The 18,605-nt window shown below is 44.4% G+C and overlaps 1 protein-coding gene and 1 pseudogene across 7 annotated transcripts; one reads left to right on the forward strand and one right to left on the reverse strand.

The window, feature by feature from the left end:
* The first annotated feature begins 3,577 nt into the window (after window positions 1–3,577).
* LOC120683595 (dihydroxy-acid dehydratase, chloroplastic-like) lies at window positions 3,578–6,592 on the forward strand. 7 transcript variants are annotated; one of them, XR_005678840.1, is made up of 8 exons: window positions 3,578–3,758; window positions 3,874–3,943; window positions 4,212–4,319; window positions 5,146–5,193; window positions 5,300–5,437; window positions 5,569–5,720; window positions 5,838–5,931; window positions 6,401–6,592. XR_005678840.1 is itself a non-coding variant. In XM_039965684.1 (6 exons), exons 3-6 carry the CDS (start codon window positions 4,309–4,311, stop codon window positions 5,867–5,869), a joined length of 333 nt encoding a protein of 110 aa, XP_039821618.1. In that variant the 5' UTR covers window positions 3,578–3,758; window positions 3,874–3,943; window positions 4,212–4,308; the 3' UTR covers window positions 5,870–6,202. The 7 variants fall into 7 exon arrangements, 1 of the variants encoding a protein (XP_039821618.1); XR_005678839.1 differs by having other exon boundaries at window positions 5,569–5,931; XR_005678837.1 differs by lacking the exon at window positions 5,569–5,720.
* A 38-nt stretch (window positions 6,593–6,630) lies between these two features.
* Window positions 6,631–17,651, reverse strand: LOC120680908 (annotated as a pseudogene).
* Window positions 17,652–18,605: the final 954 nt, after the last annotated feature.

Here is an 18,605-nt window from a genome sequence, read left to right on the forward strand (position 1 = left end):
CCATTTTGCATAGCATTTGCTCATATGCATTACACTTGCACTAAACTTCTCATGTATGATATCTGCATTTGCTTGTGCCTTGTGCTATGCTGTGAGTTGTATATATGCTTTGACCATGTGTAGCTAGCTTCTTTGAATATGTTGTATGTTGGCTCTGAGCTTAGCTATTTTATTCTTTGAAAATCATAAAACATGGTCACCTTCAGGATCTGCTACTAGCATGTGTAGGCTTGTATGCTTATGCTATCTTGTTTCATGCTTAGTGGCCAGGTCCTTTGCTATCATATGCAACAAGATGCCCTCTTTTGCCTCCTGTTGGTGTGTTTTAATTGGTACTCAATTTCAAAAATCCAACATTTGGTATATCATGCTTTGATCTGAGTGAAAAGATCTAGGTGGGATTGCTTGCACCACTGATCTTGTACCGAGACTGCTCCTCTGGAGAACTTGGACAAGGCTGTGGATGACTGAGAGTGTTGTCTTAAGCTTCTGATGGTCCTTGACCTAGGCTTGGCACATTCGTTAAGTTAAGCACTTGCAAGTTTTCAACCCCTGGCACCACTTCTTGTTGAGAAATTAAGAGTTTTCGGTTGGTTGAGTGGCAGTTGCTGTGATATGCTTTTGGTTAGCTCACCTGTATGTTCTTGCTAGCACTAGCATGCTTACCTTCTAGTATGCTAGGTCCTTTATGGTGATGCTTTTTCTTTTACAAATGACAAATGCTTGCTCATGATCTGTATAGATATATTCTTATGAGCTTCTCCATACATTGTCTTTGTATATGCACCCTCATATGTTATGCTGTTTCGACTCTTGCAAATGCTCTTGTTCTGTACCTGGAAGCTTTTTAGGCATGCATGCATTGCACTTCATGGCATATTTCCAGGGGAGCATCTAGACAGGGGGAGGTACCTTGGTGTGTGCCTTGTCAACAAGGGGGAGCGATTGGTGTTTGGTCTAAGGGTGAGAGTTTGTTGTCTCTGTTACCTTAGGCGGAGAGATTGTGGAGAGTTCCAGTCTTTGAGTGTGCACACATCGGGGGAGAGTTGCATAGTGAGGGGAAGCTGCATTTCAGGGGGAGTATTTGAGCTTTTTCATGCTCTTTGCTGGTTGTGTTGAGCCTTGCCTCTTTCTGGAGGGACCAGCTTTGCACATTCTTGGCTGTGTTGAGCCTTGCCTCTTTCTTGAGGGGACAAGCATGTTTTGGAGTCAGTGCGTCGAGCCGTTGCCTGTCTTGGGGGCTGACTCTTTTGGCTTTGCTATCTTCAAGTGATCTTTTCTGGCTTTCATTCGCTTTTGATCACTTGAGTTAGCTCTCTTTGTTTTCTATTTCTTTTTCGGTTATCCTTTTCTTTCACCAGTGCCCGTGTGGGGTGGGGTGTTGACAATGCACTCATCAAGGGAGAGATTGAGAGGCAGTGGAGGCCTGCTCCTTGGTGTGATGAGTGATTGCCAACACGTGGAGTGGACTAACTGTGTGTAGTCGCGACTCTGTGGAGATTGCGCCAGTTCTTGGTCTGTGGTGTGCAGGTAGACGGATGGCGAGGTGGCAGCGAGATGGTTTGGACAAGAGCGAGGCGCATGCCGATGCACCATGCTGCGGCATTGCGGTGGCAGGGAGCTCGATGACCATGCGGAGGCGGGAGACCTTGCGGTGGCGTTGGAGGCCCGACTGGACGACCGTGCGGTGGAGAAGGGCGGCCCAGATGCTTGGGCCACTGCTGGGCCGCGTTGCGATCCATTCCTGGTGCTAAGGCGGGACGGCGTGGAATTTGTTGGTAGCTCGGGAAAAACCAATGGCTGGGATGCGTCGACGTCGGCCAAGTCGGAGAGGGTCCGGCGGGAGGTCGGACACGTGGCGACATCGGGCTTGGCGGGTGTGCCGGAAACATCGCGCGGGAAGGTTTCGCGGTTCCTCCAAAACCGCCCCCGAACTCGGTTTCGGCAGTTTTCCCAAAACTGCCCCCGTGAAGATTCCAGAAGGACGCGTGGCGACATAAGAGGGATTGCGTCGGGTCGAAGCAAACTACTCCAAGTCATCGCAGCCGTCGGATGGTCTTCAATGTATCTTTTCCGGTTTTGCCCCTAAGGGCCTTCTAGTTTAATTCTAGCACTTAGGGGTAATTTAGTCTTTAGAGAAAGGCTTGGAGGAGAAGCAAAGGGGGAGAGGGAGTGGGTGCGCTGGGCCCGGAGGTCAAAAGGAGGCGCCCTCCTCCCTGGAGCGTGTGCCTGGCATTTGGCGCTGGTGACACAACAGAAACAGAACAGAGCCAGGCGCCCTCCTCCTCTGCTCTCCCTCTCCATGTTCTTCCTCCCTCCCCATGTTCTTCCTCCCTCCTCTCTTCTAGGTAGGATTTTAGCCATGGATTTGTGAAGACCTTGTACTGAATTTTCATGGGAAAGGAGGCCCTTCCCTCCTTGTGCCCTCTGGGAATTTGAGTAAGTTTTCAATCTCATACGCTTCATGCTTTGGTTGTGACGATTTGTGATTTTGTTTGTTTGATCATGAAGTGCGAGTTTGGTGTAGTTCCTTGAGCTCTTTGACGTGATTCTAACCCTTCTTGCCTAGTGCAAAACCTCTGGAAATCACGAGCTCGTTAGGATCATAGTTCTTGAGCTTTTTGCGTTTCTAGAGAAAACCCTGCTTTTGCTCACTAAACCTGCGATTCCTCCCAAACCATGGAGTGATTCGTCAATTCCTTTCATGGACGTGTTCGCAAGCCCTTTGTGATCATGCCTACAAAATTTGGTAAGGTTTGGACTTGATTTGTCCCTTGAACTTTGAGTTTTGGATCAAGCGAGAGGAAAACAGAGTTTCTGGGCTTGAGCTGAATTTCTACCTAACACCGGTTAAACTGACGCTCGAGTTCGAGGTCGTCGGTTCAACCGGTGAGTAGGTTTCTCGCTCGGTAGGGTTTTCTGCGTGTTGTTGGATTGCACCGGTGCTTTCTTTCTATAGAGCATCGGTTCATCCGGTGAGTTCTGTCTTCTTGCTGTTTTGGCTCGTTTAACCGGCGTATTGACTTTTCTTAGCGCCGGTTGAACCGGTGCTCTGTACTCGGCTTTGACAGTTGTTGCACGTCGATTAAACCGACGAAGTGCCCTCAGTGCACGTCGGTTTAACCAGTGTTCACTGCGTGTTTTTGGTGCGTTTTGTTGCCTCTCTGGACAACTGCACCGATGTCAGACTCTAATTTTGTCGGTTAATCCGGCGTCGCTCACCGGTTGAACCGACGCTATTCAAACCAGGGCGTCGGATCAACCGGTGCTTGCTATCTGCTGTTGCCGGCTCTGTATCACCGGATAGACTGACGTATTCAAGCTATATACGTCGGTTCAACCGGTGTTAGTATACCGTGCTGGTCTTGTGCTGCTTCTTCACGTTTTGCTTCCGCGCTTGCTCATGCTTGTTCCTAGGGTTGCTTTGTGTTAGGGTAGCTCTTCTATAGCTGCTCTGCACTTCACCTAGGACTCTAGGGTTGGGTGCTCACTTGGAATCTTAAGCCGAATTTTCGATCGCGATAATTTTTCATCGGCTCCCATTGACCCCCTCTTGTCGCATTTCTCGGTCCTACACTCCGTTCTCTCCCTCTCACTTCCTTTGCTGCTCCTCGCGTCTCTGCCCGGTGAGCTCCTTGCGTCCCTACGACTTGCTTCCACTTCGTCGCACGCTACTTCACGCCCTCCAGCCCGGCGAGCTCCTCCCATCCCTACGGCTTCCCTTGCACGCACGTTGGTCCCCTTCTTCCCTCCGTACAGTACGTTTGCTTCCTTCCCCTTCCCCTTCCCCTTCCCTTCGTATCTATTTGTGCTTCTTCTCTCACAGGCGCTATGAAATTTGCCTGAAATCTTGTTCTGTTTATTGAGTTTTAGGTCTTCCAATGTGGCTTCGGTGATGGCCATCCGTGCCTCCTGCTCCTTCATGTGTTCTGCTCCTCTTTGGGTATGTCTCCTATGCTCAACCGTAGCCACATTATTATTGTTTATTTACAGTAACCTTTGCTGATGCTTCCTACACAAAAGTTCTGTGTTACGCTTTGTCTCATCTTCTTAATCATGTAGATTCCACATCTACTATCTGTATTGCTCACTTAATTATGTTTCACGAATTGCTATCTTGGAGTTTAGGTTAATTTATTTTTAACTAATGAGCAATTAGTTTGACGCTTCAGCCTTCCACGGCTGAAAACTTTCTTGCTTGGATTTTGCAGGCTGCAATTGCTAATTTCAAGGTCACTTCTAGGTGCAAGGTAAAGGATCCGTTGGTTCTGTGTGCTGCTAAGTAGGATCTGAAGTTGTTGCAGCATCATGTTGCAAGTGTATGTTTGGTTCCTCTGCTTCAGAATTTGTGTTTTTTTTCCCGTGTTTTACTTTAATGCATGGTATTTGAGTATTGACTAGAGAACTATTGATAGCAGGTAGCTTCTTTCATTTTCTCATTCTAGCTAGTTGTCCTTTCTTCCAATACATGTTCTAGCTAGCTGCAGGTCTGTGTGTGAATGTGAAATTGCAGGTAACCCACTCCGTATGTATGACTTATGTTAAGAAGACCTGTTAGTTTAGAGATTAGTTTGCTATTTACTCTCAAGGGTTGGAGTCCTGTGTTTGATTGATTCTACTTCACATAAACATGTCACATTATCTTCAGTTAATGACTTCTTTGGTACTATGAAACAGATATAGCTTGCCACTATAAATGCTGCTTGTGCTTCATTCTTCTATAGCTGATGCTGATATAAATGCTCTCCTAGCTTGTGCTTGTGATGTTATCTTTCAGAGTTGATTCTGAAAGCTTCGATTTTTAACAATTATATTGAGAGAACAGGATAAACTTTGAAGCTTTGGAGAAGGGGTCGATTAGTTCTCAACCATATTCCCTGAATTGTTTTATTGGTTTGAATATCTGAATGATTGAATGATAATTTTCATCGACTGAACCACTCTCCAGAACTTAGAATCATGATATGCACCATTATAACTTAATGGCTGATAGTTGCATGTAGAATTATTTATACTAGAAATCTAGGTTAATGTGGCTGGCACCATCTGTATTTTGGATTCTGTCAAATAATCTGTTAAATATATTTAATTCTTTAAATTGTTCATATACTGTCAATTTTCTAACGAAATTTATTTTCAATGCAGCCTGGTCACTTTCAGGGCAATTCTTATGACATAGTAATTGCTTTCCAAGTATATTTACTACCTTTTACCTATTTAGCGACTTAAATTCTTATATATATGTACTTAATCTAACTTTTAATTTAATTTTTATGCATTGCTACGGACAATATGTCAGTGGATCAATCAGTGATGAGCAAAGAAAGAACGTGCTCCGCAATTCATTTCCAGGTGCAGGTGCAGGTGCATGTGGTATGTACACAGCTAACATGATGTCATCGGTTATCAAGGCCATTGGCATGAGCCTTCCATACAGGTGCAATTAATGTCTTAATCTTTAACCTGTTTGTTGTGAAGCAATGAAAAATATTTTATTACGTTAGTCTGCGTCATTTACATAGATTAACTATTCTTAATCAATATTTCTTTGTGCTTTATGTACCAAAGTTCTTCAACTCCTGCTAAAGACCCACTAAAACTTGAGGAATGCCGCCTTTCTGGGAAGTATCTTTTAGAATTGCTAAAGATAGACTTCAAGCCTAGGAACATTATCACCAATAAGTCATTGCGGAATGCAATGGTTATTGTCATGGCTCTTGGTGGGTCAACTAATGAGTTGGTTGTTGCCTAATTGTATCACATCTACTTATTTTATTAGTACACCAAAGCTTATTTGTTACTCATTATGATCTTAAAATTACATTTCAATTGTTTAGATGCATTTGTGCAAATGAAAAAGGCTGATTAACTTGCCACTGATGCTGCAAGGGAAAAAAATAATTTGATTCCATCTACAACATCTCCATCATGGTAAGGTCCTTTTGCTCCTTGCGTTCCCTTGACTATGTTGCACACTAGAGTATTATATGTTCCTGATTGTTTTTTATTTTAGGAAATTTCTATATAGTTCATCCTGCTGTGTGTCAATTCATTTATCTTATCTTCTATTCTGAACATACAATGTCAGGGATTAGTTTTACTCAAATTTAAGCAATACTTATACTGAGGAGTTATATTATTATCTAATTAAATACTTAAAAGTTCTAAAAAAGTCCTATCCTATAGTAATAATGTGGAACAAGAATGAACTTTTTTTTGGCGATCAAGAACAAGAGTGAACTTAATGCCAATCAAAAAAGCATCTCAATTTTGGTTCAGGTTATAAATCTATATAAACATTCCCTCTTCAGCGATTGTAGTATCCTATAAATAAATATTATAATGTCGTGTGAAGTTGCAAGCTTTGGTTGCTTTAATAGGTTAATTTTTTTTGGCACAGAAAACAGAACCGGAGGACTACTTCCTGTGCGAACAAGCAAACTCCATACTTAATCTTGCCTTATTTTTTTGGAATTAACGTCATATTCCTCTATGTATCCATCTTCCAATAAGAAAAGGAAACTTTATGCTCCGTACTTAACAATACAATTACTTCACTATTGGGATAAATTTTATTTCGCTAGCGCTGGGCGCGCAAGGGCGCGCGCAAATCACTCGTTCTGTCATAATCCACAAGATCATAGTCAACTCACCACCATTGCTGAGCTTCTTGGCATGGGACTCCCTGCTGCATCTATTGGCCCCATACACAAGAAAATCCATCCACACATCAAGGAGTAGTTGCAACATGGCCGTCCTTCCTTTCTTCTCCATCCTGTCAAGTAGCTTTTTAGCAACACTATAGGAAAATACAGGCGCTGCACATCAAGGGTGGGTTTTGGTTTCTCCGTGAATAGGAACTTTGCAAGGTTTTCTACGTGCTGCGATCCAGCAGAATTAGGGTCGTCATGCAGGCTGAAGAAAGCCTTGAGTTTTGCGAATACGGCCCCCTTTTGATGTTCCCGACTGTGATCCCACATTTCGGTAAGATTATCGCGGGTTATTTGCCGGTATAACATGCTGTGAGCCTGGTAGCATGTAGGTGCGGTCCACCAGCAGGAAAATGATGTAGTTGGATATTGTCCGGATGTCCTTCACCAGGTCTCCTGCATCCTCGGCGTCGTCATATCCTCTGCTTTTGGCGATGAAAACTTCTGTAATTCTGTTGCGATGTGCCAAATGATGATGCCCTCTTGGAATTCGACTCCAATGTCGTTTTCTTGTTCGATAGATTTGTACAGGCCCATCTCTTGATGAACATAAAAAGCACATTGACCCCGGTCCATTGTGATCACACCCTGCATGTTCAATCCCCTCCTCGCTAGGCACTTTGTGTACTCTAACAGCTGGTACTTCAGGTCTTCTGAAAGTTGGACGCTCCCCGAATAATAGTGCCTGAGTCACCATTCCTGATATCCTAGCATCCTGGCAATTCTGCCCACCAGTGGGTCGTAGGCTCTGTTGCAGTGGCTGGAAACATGAAGCATGTTGTATTGCCCAATCTTGCTGGACCACCTTCGCTCCGATCTGCTGCGGCATACTGGAGCCAATTCCATCGGGTGTTGCACAAGAAGGCATATGTCCAGCTTGACTCTACCACCCTCAATAGCGACCCTGTCTCAAAGAGTAAGGCCCCGGCCAGTAAGGTATACGAAATGGCAACATCAACCGGACTATGACCATCTTTACTACTAAACCAGAAGAGCAGGATTGAGGCTGCGGCGGTGAGGGAGGAGGCGACATGGATGCCATAGCCGGACCAAGTGTGGATCACACCTGCCTTGGTGTACAGGAGGTCGTACGTAAGAGAGAGCTCCATCTCCATCAATGTCCACATGCCCTCGTGGTCTTCCTCTGCTTCTTTTTTAATATCCATATCCACCACCACGTTCTGGTTCCGTAGATCCTTTTTCTCCTCCCAAGAGCTCTGGTTCTCTGCTGGATCCTTGTCGACACTGACCACCAAGAGTCCACAATTGCACACTTGCATATATGGAACATGGAGTGTGCACGGAGGACATAGGATTCATCGTCTTCAACGGCGTTCACCATCGATCCAAAATCCGAAGGATGGAAATGATGGAACAGGCCGACGTGTTCCTTCTTGAGAGAGCTCCGGATGCTATTCAAGTTGCTGCGCTTGAGCGCCCATGTCCTCTCAGCATACTTGACAACGCCGACACTGAACATTAGGATGGCAGCCAGGAAGATGAAAGAGTCGCCGCCATCGACATATTTATAGAGGACATACGCTGCACCTAGGACCTACAGGCAGTGGCGGAGGACGAAAAAAGATTAAGGTATGGCGAAGTCGAATCGTTGAAAAGTGAAGATTTCTAATTAAAAGTAGTACTACGGAGTATAAAGCAACGTCATCTTTCATCAATTCAACAAAGCAAATAAGAAAATAAATGAAAAGTAATTAATCGAATTGCAATGGTGCGAAATTCATTATGTACCTCTAATCTTATCCCCTTAGCCTCGCACCTGCCCCATCCGATGAGTGCCAGTTTTGCTGCCACAATCGCTGGTCGTCCATGCACCGGCGTCCAACCCCCTGCCGTGCTGCTGCCTGCGTCTGCTCGGCACGGCAAACCGTCGCCAGAAGCCCGGACGCTGATACGCTGGTGACTGTCTCATCGAACACCAAGCGCAGTTGTGGTATGGTTCGTCCTTTCCTTTCATCTCCGTCTCTCCAAATGATGGATGGATGGATCCTGTGCGTTCGTATTGGTCACGGAGAGAGGGACAGACTACAGATGCAAACAAGGCAGAGTTGGCCCGTTAAACAACAACAAAGGAGCTAGGCCCACAAGTTGGCCCAATTCGGAAAAAAAAGTTCGGCCTCAGTAATCTAGCCCGATGCGGCTTCTTCCTCCGTGCGTCTATTTTCCTGGCGCTCAGGTCAGGATCGGATCTCTAATGGCGGCTGACAGAAAGTACAGTTCAAGATATAGGGTTCTCGCAGAAAAATCAAGGTATGGCGACCGCCATATCTCGCCATACCGGGTCCTCCGCCCCTGCCTACAGGATTAGGTTCTGCAGATGGCGTAGCCAGAGCTTGCTGTCCTCGAGAGCGTAGGCGGTGATGTTGTCCGAGCCCCCAAGGTGGAGCAGGAGGAATGGTGCCCAAAACGCCACCAGCTAGTGCTTGACCAGAACATTGCTGAGGGATAGGTGTCCAACAGTGTATATGGAGGTGGAGTCAGACAGCTGGTACGCAAGCCATAGGATGAACTTCGGTGTAGGGGAGGCTTCACGGCAGCAAATCCCGGCAAGGAGCAGGGGGACGACCTGCAGCGTGAGACTCAGCAATACAAGGAACTTGGTTGCCCACTCATTCCAAAGGTCCAGTGGCCCTCTATGCTGACACAGAATCACACCAAACACACTCGAAACCGCTAGTATGCGCGAACGATCGTCAAAATGATCAACACCCACAAAATCCTTGGCAGCCCGGTCTGACCAGTGCCGTCGACCGGTCTAACCGGTGCAGGCATGGCCTCGCTGAAGAACTAGAACGGCGAGCTCGGGAGGTACCTCGTTGGAGCTCGTCACGCTAGGGTTGCTCTGAGATCGGCAGGCACTCAGAACATCTTCAAACGCCGTCGAGACGAGAGAAGAAAGCAATTAGGACTTGGAAAAGGCTAGAGTTTGAGAGACAAAAAAGTAATGCGATATTTTGATTGATTTGATTCGGAATAACCTCAATCGGCCTTAGTCTTTATATTTATAGGCCGGGGAAGACGTACCCCTTCACGAGCAAGATTACAAAAGGACTCTTTCCATAAACCTAATTCTACTCGGACAGTACAGACCAGACCAGTCTAACCGATCGGCCCCTGTAAGTGCTAATTTTGGCTGTCAACATATGCCCCCTACTTTTTAGTGAGTTTACAAGCTAAAAAGCAAAGAACATAATTTATGCTATACAATACTGGGGCCTAAAAAATACTACTAAGGGCGATCCTCATAAATCAGCCATCTTATCCTTCATGTGTCTTGCCACATGCTGGGATAATATTTCTTCAAATATCTCCCATTGATAGCTCTTGGTAGACGATCTCCTTGCAGCGTCTCCATCATATAAGAATTTCCGAAAATAACTTTAATAATCTTATATGGACCCTCCCAACTTGGCGACCACTTACCAAATTTATTGCTTTTCATCCCAAGAGGCAATATTGTCTTCCAAACTAGATCTCCAACTTGAAAAGATTTACCTTTTACCTTCTTATTGTAAGCTCTAGCAACCCGAAGCTTGTCTCTCTCAATCTCTTTTAAAGTCTTTATTCGCTTGTCGGTCACCTCATCAATATTATCCATCATTGAATTATAATAATCAACAGCAGAAAGGTCATTTTGTTTGGCTAATCTATAAGCGTCCAGATTCACCTCAACGGGTAAAATGGCCTCTTGACCATACACAAGCTCAAAAGGAATAACTTTAGTAGCACCATGACGAGATATATGATGAGCCCACAATGCTTCGGATAATACCTCATGCCACCTCTTAGGATTTTCTTCTATTTTCTTCTTGATAAGCTTGATCAAAATCTTATTGCTTGACTCGGCCTGTCCATTGGCCTGAGCATAATATGGAGATGAATTGAGCAACTTAATCTTGTAAGATTCGATGAACATATGCACCTCTTTTGATATAAATGAAGAACCTTGATCCATAGTCAAAGTTTGAGGAATATCGAATCTATGAATAATATGCTCAGTTATAAACTCAATTACCTCTCTATGTGTCATGTTCTTCAAAGGAACCGCTTCGGTCCATTTAGTGAAATAATCCGTAGCAACCAACATGAAACGATGCCCCTTTGAAGATGGAGGATTAATTTGACCAATGAAATCCAACCGCCAACCTCGGAATGGCCATAGTTTAATGAAGGATGCATTAACGTAGCTGGTACCAACTGTAAATTTCCAAACCATTGCCATTATTAACATCCTTTACAATATCTAAAGCAATCTGAAATCATTGAAGGCCAATAAAAATCGGCTCTCCTAAGTAGCCACTTCATTTTAGGAGCTGATTGATGAGTATCAGAAATGCCTTCATGAACTTCACCCATAGCAACTTTGTCCTGATCCGAGTCTAAACACTTGAGTAATAAATCTTCGGCAGTTCGACAATAAAGCTCATCATTAACTAAAACATATTTGAATTCTGTATGCCAAATATTCCTCTCTGCACCCCGACTAGGATGTCTAAGATAGGAGATTATAGGAGCTCTCCAATCCCGATCTTCGGCCTTCTTCGTAGCCGAATCAGTGCTCTCTGCCGTCTGAGCGGTTAGACCGGTCTCTGGACCAGTCAGACCGGTCTGGGCGGTCAGACCGGTCGATGCAACCGGTCGGACCGGTTCGTCCAGAACCTGCAGCTCGGCTTCAACTCGTATCGGTTTTCTAATGCTGAAATTTTTCTTTACAGCACTATAACCGGAGAGCATTAGCCTGTCCATTTTCTTCTCTTGGCAAATGTTTTAAAACAAATTCATCAAATGAAGAAATAATGTCGAGGCATTTATCAAGATACGCATTTAATGAACTGTTATAGCATTGGCATACCTTAGATACTTGCTGCGTAACGAGAAGCGAATCACCAAAAGCTTCAATATGCTTCACGTCCATGGATTTCAAAATCTCCAAGCCAAATAGAAGCGCCTCATATTTAACTTGGTTATATGTACAATGTTCCTCCAATCAGTTTGAAAACTCAAAAGTTGCACCACTTGGAGACACAAGAATAGCACCAATTCCTCTCCCATTATCACAAACCCATCCGTCAAAGTATAGCTTTCATGGTGTGCATATAATATAGCCGACTTTCAAATCATGCTCATCATTAATCAGATGTTCAACAATAAAATCCACAACAATTTGGCCTTTCATAGGTTTCAAAGGTTCAGAAACCAAATCGTATTCTACCAAAGCATATGCCCACTTGCTGATTCTACCACTCGAAATCGGCTTTTGTAACATATGTCTTATCACATCGGTTTGACATGCTACTATGCAAGAACTAGACAGTAGATAATGTCGCAATTTGGTACAAGCATGATATAGAGATAAAAGTATACCTTGTTTCCGCATCAATAAGTCGTCGGTTTATATAAGTAAGAATATACTCCTTGCCTTCGGTTTCTTGAGTCAAAACAACTCCAATGACTTTATCTTCGGCCGCTATATAAAGTTCAAAAGGAACACCCCTCCTAGGTGCCTTAAGGACCAGCGGCAAAGACAAGTAATATTAATTTTCTCAAACGCTTCTTGCTGTTTTGCCCCCCAAGTAAATTTAGTTTCGTTCTTTAACTGAAGAATAGGAGTAAAAGCATCAATATTTCCAGACAAGTTAGAAATAAATCTTCTTAAATAATTTACCTTGCCTAGAAACTTTTGCAAATCCTTCTTGCAAGTAGGAGCCTCAACCTTCTTCATGGCTTCAATTCTTTTAGGATCAATCTCTATGCCCTTCTCATGAATAATGAAACCAAGAAACTTTCCAGCCGATACTCCAAAAGCACATTTGAGTGGATTCATCTTCAAACCATACAGACGCATCATTTCAAGAGCAAGTCTCAAATCGGCTAAATGATTATCTAAACAGGCCGATTTAATAACAAAAGTAATGTCCATCACCAGTCCCTAAACTTGTGTCGCTGTGTCATCGGTCCCTAAACTCACAAATCGACCGTTCAGGTCCTCAAACTTGTCCATCTGTGGCATCTCGGTCCATAAACTTGTTCCACTATGTCATCCCAGTCCCTAAACTAGAAAATCAAATATTTACATCCTCAAATTTGTTCCATCATGTCATTCTGGTCCGTAAACTTGATTTTGAGTCTCATATGGGTCAAACAAGACAATCTAAAATCTATATATCAAAAAGTACTTCATAACTTTTTCACATGAACTTGAATGAAGATAGACTATATATCAAAATGGTAGCCCTCGGCTTAATCTACAATTTTGTAGTTGAAATATTTTTGAATTAAAACTGTTTAGGGTCTTAAAATATTGTTGTAAGTTTATAGATTTTAAAATTTAAAAGTTAAAATTAAATTTTGGGACTCTAAACAATTTTAATTCAAAAAAATTTCAACTGCAAAGTTATAGATCGCGTCGAGAGATACAATTTTAATACAAAGTTTGTCTTCATTCGAGTTCATATGAAAAAGTTATAAATTATTTTTTATATAGAGGTTTTAGATCACCCGGTTTGGACTTAGATGAGACTCAAAACCAAATTTAGGGACTGGGATGACATGACTGGACAAGTTTGAGGATCTAAACAGATGGTTTATAAGTCTAGGGCCTAGAATGACACAATCAAACAAGTACGAGTTTAGGGACCGGGATGACACAGTCGAACAAGTTTAGGGACCGGTGACGCACTTTACTCTAATAACAATATCATCAATATATACTTCCAATATGACACCAAGTAAATCATGGAAGATCAAATTCATAGCTCTTTGATAAGTTGCACCAGCATTTTTCAAACCAAAAGTCATAACTAGCCACTCAAACAAACCAACAAATCCCAGACATACATAAGCCGTTTTAGACGTATCTTCTTCGGCCATAAATATTTAATTGTAACCCGCGTTACCATCAAGAAAACTAATAACACGATGTCCGGAAGCTTCATTAATCAACATATCGGCTATAGGTTTAGGATATTCATCCTTGGGAGTAGATTTGTTGAGATCTCTAAAATCAATGCAAACACGAATCTTGCCCGAATCTTTCTTTACAATGGGCACAATATTAGAGATCCAATCCGCATAATGACAAGACCAAATAAAACCAGCATCTTGCAATCGCTTAATCTCTTCTTTAATTCGGTCATAAATACTAGGGTTGAAACGCCTAGCTGGTTGTTTATAAGGTCTAAAACCGGCTTTGATTGGTAAACGATATTCAACAAGATCACGACTTAACTCCGACATTTCAGAATACTCTCCCAAGCAAAACAATCGATGTATTCTTTTAATAACTTTATTAAATCGGCTTTATATTCAGCCGATAAATTTTTGTTTACAAACGTCGGCCTAGGAATAGTACCATCACCTAGATCTACCTTTTCTAAAGGATCAGCCGATGTAAAACCTTGGCCTAGCTTGTCCATGTCTTCTGACTCTTTAATAGTCTCACACATATCGTTCGTGCACGCCCGATAGTGTTCAATGCGCTGCTGGAGCCATTCCACATTAGACCGGTCTGACCCACCGGTCTGACCGGTCGGCTCTGTTGATCGATCTGAAGAGGACTGGTTTGACCAGTCGTGAGACCCGGTTTGACCGGTTGCACCTGAGTCGCCTGTTTGACTCATTTTTATAGCATCAAATGATTCAGCCGATTTTCCATCGGCTTTAAAGTAGCAGGAACGAAACCTTCCTTGGTGCAACTGATAAGCTCATAATCGGACAGATCCAAGCTCGATAAGCACTTGATGTTGTCATTGGCACCAATGGAGTTGGAATCGGTGGTAGCAATGAAAGAAGAAGTGCCACCATGCACTATCTCAACTTCATCACCGATCCACTGAATGAGAAACTGATGCAAGGTAGATTGAACACATTGATTGGCATGAATCCAATCACGCCCAAGTATTTTACTAAAATTACCTTGCACCTCCGAGACGAAGAAGGCTGTGGAGAGCGTCTTGCTTCCAACGGTCAACTCCATAGATCCAACCCCTTCGGCACCAATGGGATCACCTCCACCCAAGCCGCTGACCGTCATGTTTGTCTTGATCAGCTCCTCATCCTCCCCGCCAAACTTCTTGTACAAAGAGTAAGGCATAATGTTTACAATGGCCCCACCATCCACAAGCATACGAGAAATCAGTTTTCCATTAACATGCCCCCTCATGTAGAGAGCTTTCAAATGATTATCCGATTCTTTTGGCTTCTGCAGCACAGCATCGCGAGGCCCAAATTAAAGATGAGACACCTCCTCAGGAACTATGAAGTAATCCGAAGACATGCACACCATTGATTTCCAAATTGCTGCGCTCTGGAGATGCTTCATAATCCACCAACTCTTCATCTTCCTTTGCTGGAGGAGCTGGTTGTACTGCATTAACACGAGAAGCCGAAACGGATGCTGTTGCTTCGGCTATGTTCTCTGCACTGGGCTCGACCGGTCTGACCGGTTGCTCAGAGCGGTCGGACTGGTCGGGCGTACGGGTCTGACCAGTCGTTTGGGTCGGCTCGACCGGTCGCGCTGTTGGCTGGTCAACTGACTTGACCTGCCATGTTTTGCCTTGAGGGATCATAGGTCTGCATTTGTTGAAGTATTCGTCCCTCATCTTCTCTGCTTCCTGCTCCCTCGTCTCCTTATTGCGAAGGCGCTGCAACTTTCTCTTTTGAGTGTGTGTCAACCCCTCTGGACACCAACGGGGTTGATGGTACTTGTCTGCCACCTTGCTACTGCCAATCACATGGTCATTGGCTGTGAAAGGCTTCTAAGTAGGAGAAGTAGCCGATTTGCCAAACACCATCGGCTCTTTACCTTTGTCTTGTACAACCACCTTGATTTCGTCGATCTGAACAATAGCATCGACTTTAGCCTTTTCTGAAGTAGCATTTGGTTGCACCTCTTGTTTCTTCTCCTTCACACGGTATTCCATCCGCGGAGGAGCAAACTGTGCCAGACTCTGCTGAGACTAGTCATAGGGACCAGTATGATAGGTGGGACCTGCTGTGCTGGACCAGATTGGTGAGGCACCAATCGGTCATGTACAGGCGTCCTGGATCTTTGCTCCGTTTGATATGGTGGTGGATATGGCATTGGAAAGCACTGGAGCCAAATTCCCTCATGCTCCCACACCGGATTAACAGCATTTGACGCTGGTGGAGCCCATGGCATAGTATATACCTGTTGTGGAGGGAACTATGGAAAATCACCCCGGAGCCTATTGAATTCCCTCCTTGGAGGTGAAGCATTGCCTTGACGCGGTGGTGAACGTGGTCTCTTTTTTAATGGCCGATCTTGTTGAACGGCCTTTGTGTACTTGTTTAGTAGCTGCCCAAAGGTAGGTCCCTGATTTGTACACCTTCCCTGCAGCTTTGGTACATTCGTCTTCCAAGTACCCTCTTCCAGACGCTTCAGTTTGAAAGTCCGGGGTTGAACTCTGGACCGGTCTTACCGGTTGATGGATCCGGTCTGACCGGTTGATGGATCCGGTCTGACCGGTCGGTGACCCCGGTCCGATCGGTCGCACCTGGACAGCAGGCTGACTGGCAGAATCTCCTTGCCCCCCGGGCTTAGGGGCGTTAACAATGATCCTCAAAGTCGGCTTCCCATCAGGAGTCTTCTCAGCTACGACTTCCCTGGCTAGAACCTTGTCATTTGCATTCATCGGCCTTGGGTCACCAATAATCACAACATTCTTCCCTTTAGCCCCTTTGGCTTGATCCAACCAAAGGAGGACTTTTGGATTGTTCAGTTCCAAGGTATGAACAGGGAAAGGAGTCTTGTCCACTTTCATCTCAGAAAGTACCAATCGTCTGTCATCTATAGCCAATTGATCTGTTGACGGAAAACATTACAATCATTAGTTGCATGCGAAAAAGAATTATGCCACTTACAATATGCATGCCTTTTTAATTCCTTCGGCGATGGTATAGCATGAGATAAACGAATGTTTCCATGCTTAAGTAAGTCATCAAAAATCCTATTGCATTTAGAAACATCGAAAGTAAATTTCATCTCAATTTGCCGATTCTTTTGAATCGGCTTAAGCGAAGGACATGTGGAGAGTTTGTCCTTTGATGGCCAAACAAACTCAGTGGCATATACTCCCTTTTCCTCATCATTCGAACAATCCGAATCATTTTCAACATGTGTTTTCGACCGATGAGGCTTGAAAGAATCTTTTGAATTCTTATATTTAAATTCGACACCAATGGCTCGCATTTGCAAATAATTAACTGTAATAAAATCAAAGCCCTAAAGTTTTTCTTTTAAGTAAGTACGCAAACCATTGTATGCCAAATCTGCCAAGTCTTTTTCAGAAAGAGATAAATTAAAGCATCAGTTTTTCAAAGCTTTAAATCTATGGAAATAATCTAAAACCAATTCATCTCGATTCTACCTAACCGATGTCAAGGCCAACAATCTAACTTCGGTTTCCCCGCTAAACAAGTGATCATGAAATTTATGCTCCAATTGATTCCAATTTAGAATTGAGCCCGGAGCAAGCAAAGAAAACCAAGAGAAAGCGGTCCCAGTCAACGATAAAGAGAACAAGCGAACGCGTAAAGCAACATTAAGACCCGCTTCTCCCAATTGCAAGATATATTGGCTAACATGTTCCCAAGTTGTACGAGAATCATCACCATTAAATTTAACGAACTCAGGAATACGCCAACCTGCAGGATATGAAACAAAATCAAACCCAGGAGGATATGGCTTTTGGTATAAACGCGAACTACCCATATCAATCCCAAGTTTTGTTTTAAGTACCCCAGCCAGATCTTCCTTGAATCTGGAGAAATCGGCTTGGTAATTACCACTGGTCGAAGCATGTCAAGAAGGTGGAACGCGTTGCATACTAGGACCAGTGTAAGCCATGATAGAATTAGGAATCGGTCCCCAGTGGGGTCCAGATCCATGCTATGATGCGGCATTGGGCCCTGTATATAGCACCATATCACCAGTTCTGCTAGGGGCGGCCGAACTAGGGATAGAAGCATACGGTGTAGGGGATGATGAGTTCTGCCCCGCCACACCGGTCTGACCGATCGTGTGGCCAGTCTGACCGCCTGCACCGGTCTAACCACTCCCCTGGATGGGTCTGGCCGATGGCGCATGGATCGATGGTGGCAGCGGTGACTGCCCTGGAAACGAGTTCGGCTGCATCCCATAGAATTGTTCTGGAATAGCAGATGTACCTGCCGAATTCAGCTCTGAAAAATAAGTGTTATCCTCAACACTCTTACCCATTTTTAAAGCCGCAATCTCATCATTAAGCCGCGCAAGAGTCTCTCCCACAGCTACTTGCGCATCGGATATTTTTTTATCGACCATGAGAGACATTTGCTTAACTAATTCAGAGGGATCGTTAGGAAGTACCTCAACCTTGTCATAGTTCAGTTTGAAGGTGTAGGGAAATGGGCACCGAAAATCAAAATTTTCTACCCATACCCAAGAACTACTGTTGTTATAGATCACGGGATTACCACTAGACGCGCGGGTGCGAAACTTTTGTAGCGTGTCAGTGTAGTGCAGATGGAAGCCGGCAGTGCAGTTGCGAGATCCTCCTCACGTGCGGCTCATCCTTGTGCAGTAGATGCAGCACCTCCAAGGTATCCACATGTACGGGAAGAAGAGTCGCGCTCCGGACTGCTAGATCCGCGAGGGCGACCTAGGGCTTCGGCGCGCAGGAGGAGCGGCAAGCAAGAGGGGGCGGCGACCAAGGAGAGGGGCTAGGGTTAGACCCCTTGGGCACCCCCTTGCTTTTATAGCCCCTAGGGGTGCCCCCTAGGTGGGCTCCCCTTGGGTCCCACCTTAGGCACCCCTTTTGGGCCTGACGAGGCCTATTAGTGCACCCAGTCTGACGAGCCGTCACAATATCATATACA

The sequence above is a fragment of the Panicum virgatum genome, chromosome 7N, assembly GCF_016808335.1.
Source record: "Panicum virgatum strain AP13 chromosome 7N, P.virgatum_v5, whole genome shotgun sequence".
Classification (NCBI taxonomy): domain Eukaryota; kingdom Viridiplantae; phylum Streptophyta; class Magnoliopsida; order Poales; family Poaceae; genus Panicum; species Panicum virgatum.

What these genes read in the sequence shown, in the direction of transcription:
- LOC120683595 (XM_039965684.1), top strand. An exon ending in GGCATGAGCCTTCCATACAG is followed by an intron (nt 5,438 to 5,568) that starts GTGCAATTAATG and finishes TATGTACCAAAG; the next exon opens with TTCTTCAACTCCTGCTAAAG. An exon ending in GGTTATTGTCATGGCTCTTG is followed by an intron (nt 5,721 to 5,837) that starts GTGGGTCAACTA and finishes TCAATTGTTTAG; the next exon opens with ATGCATTTGTGCAAATGAAA.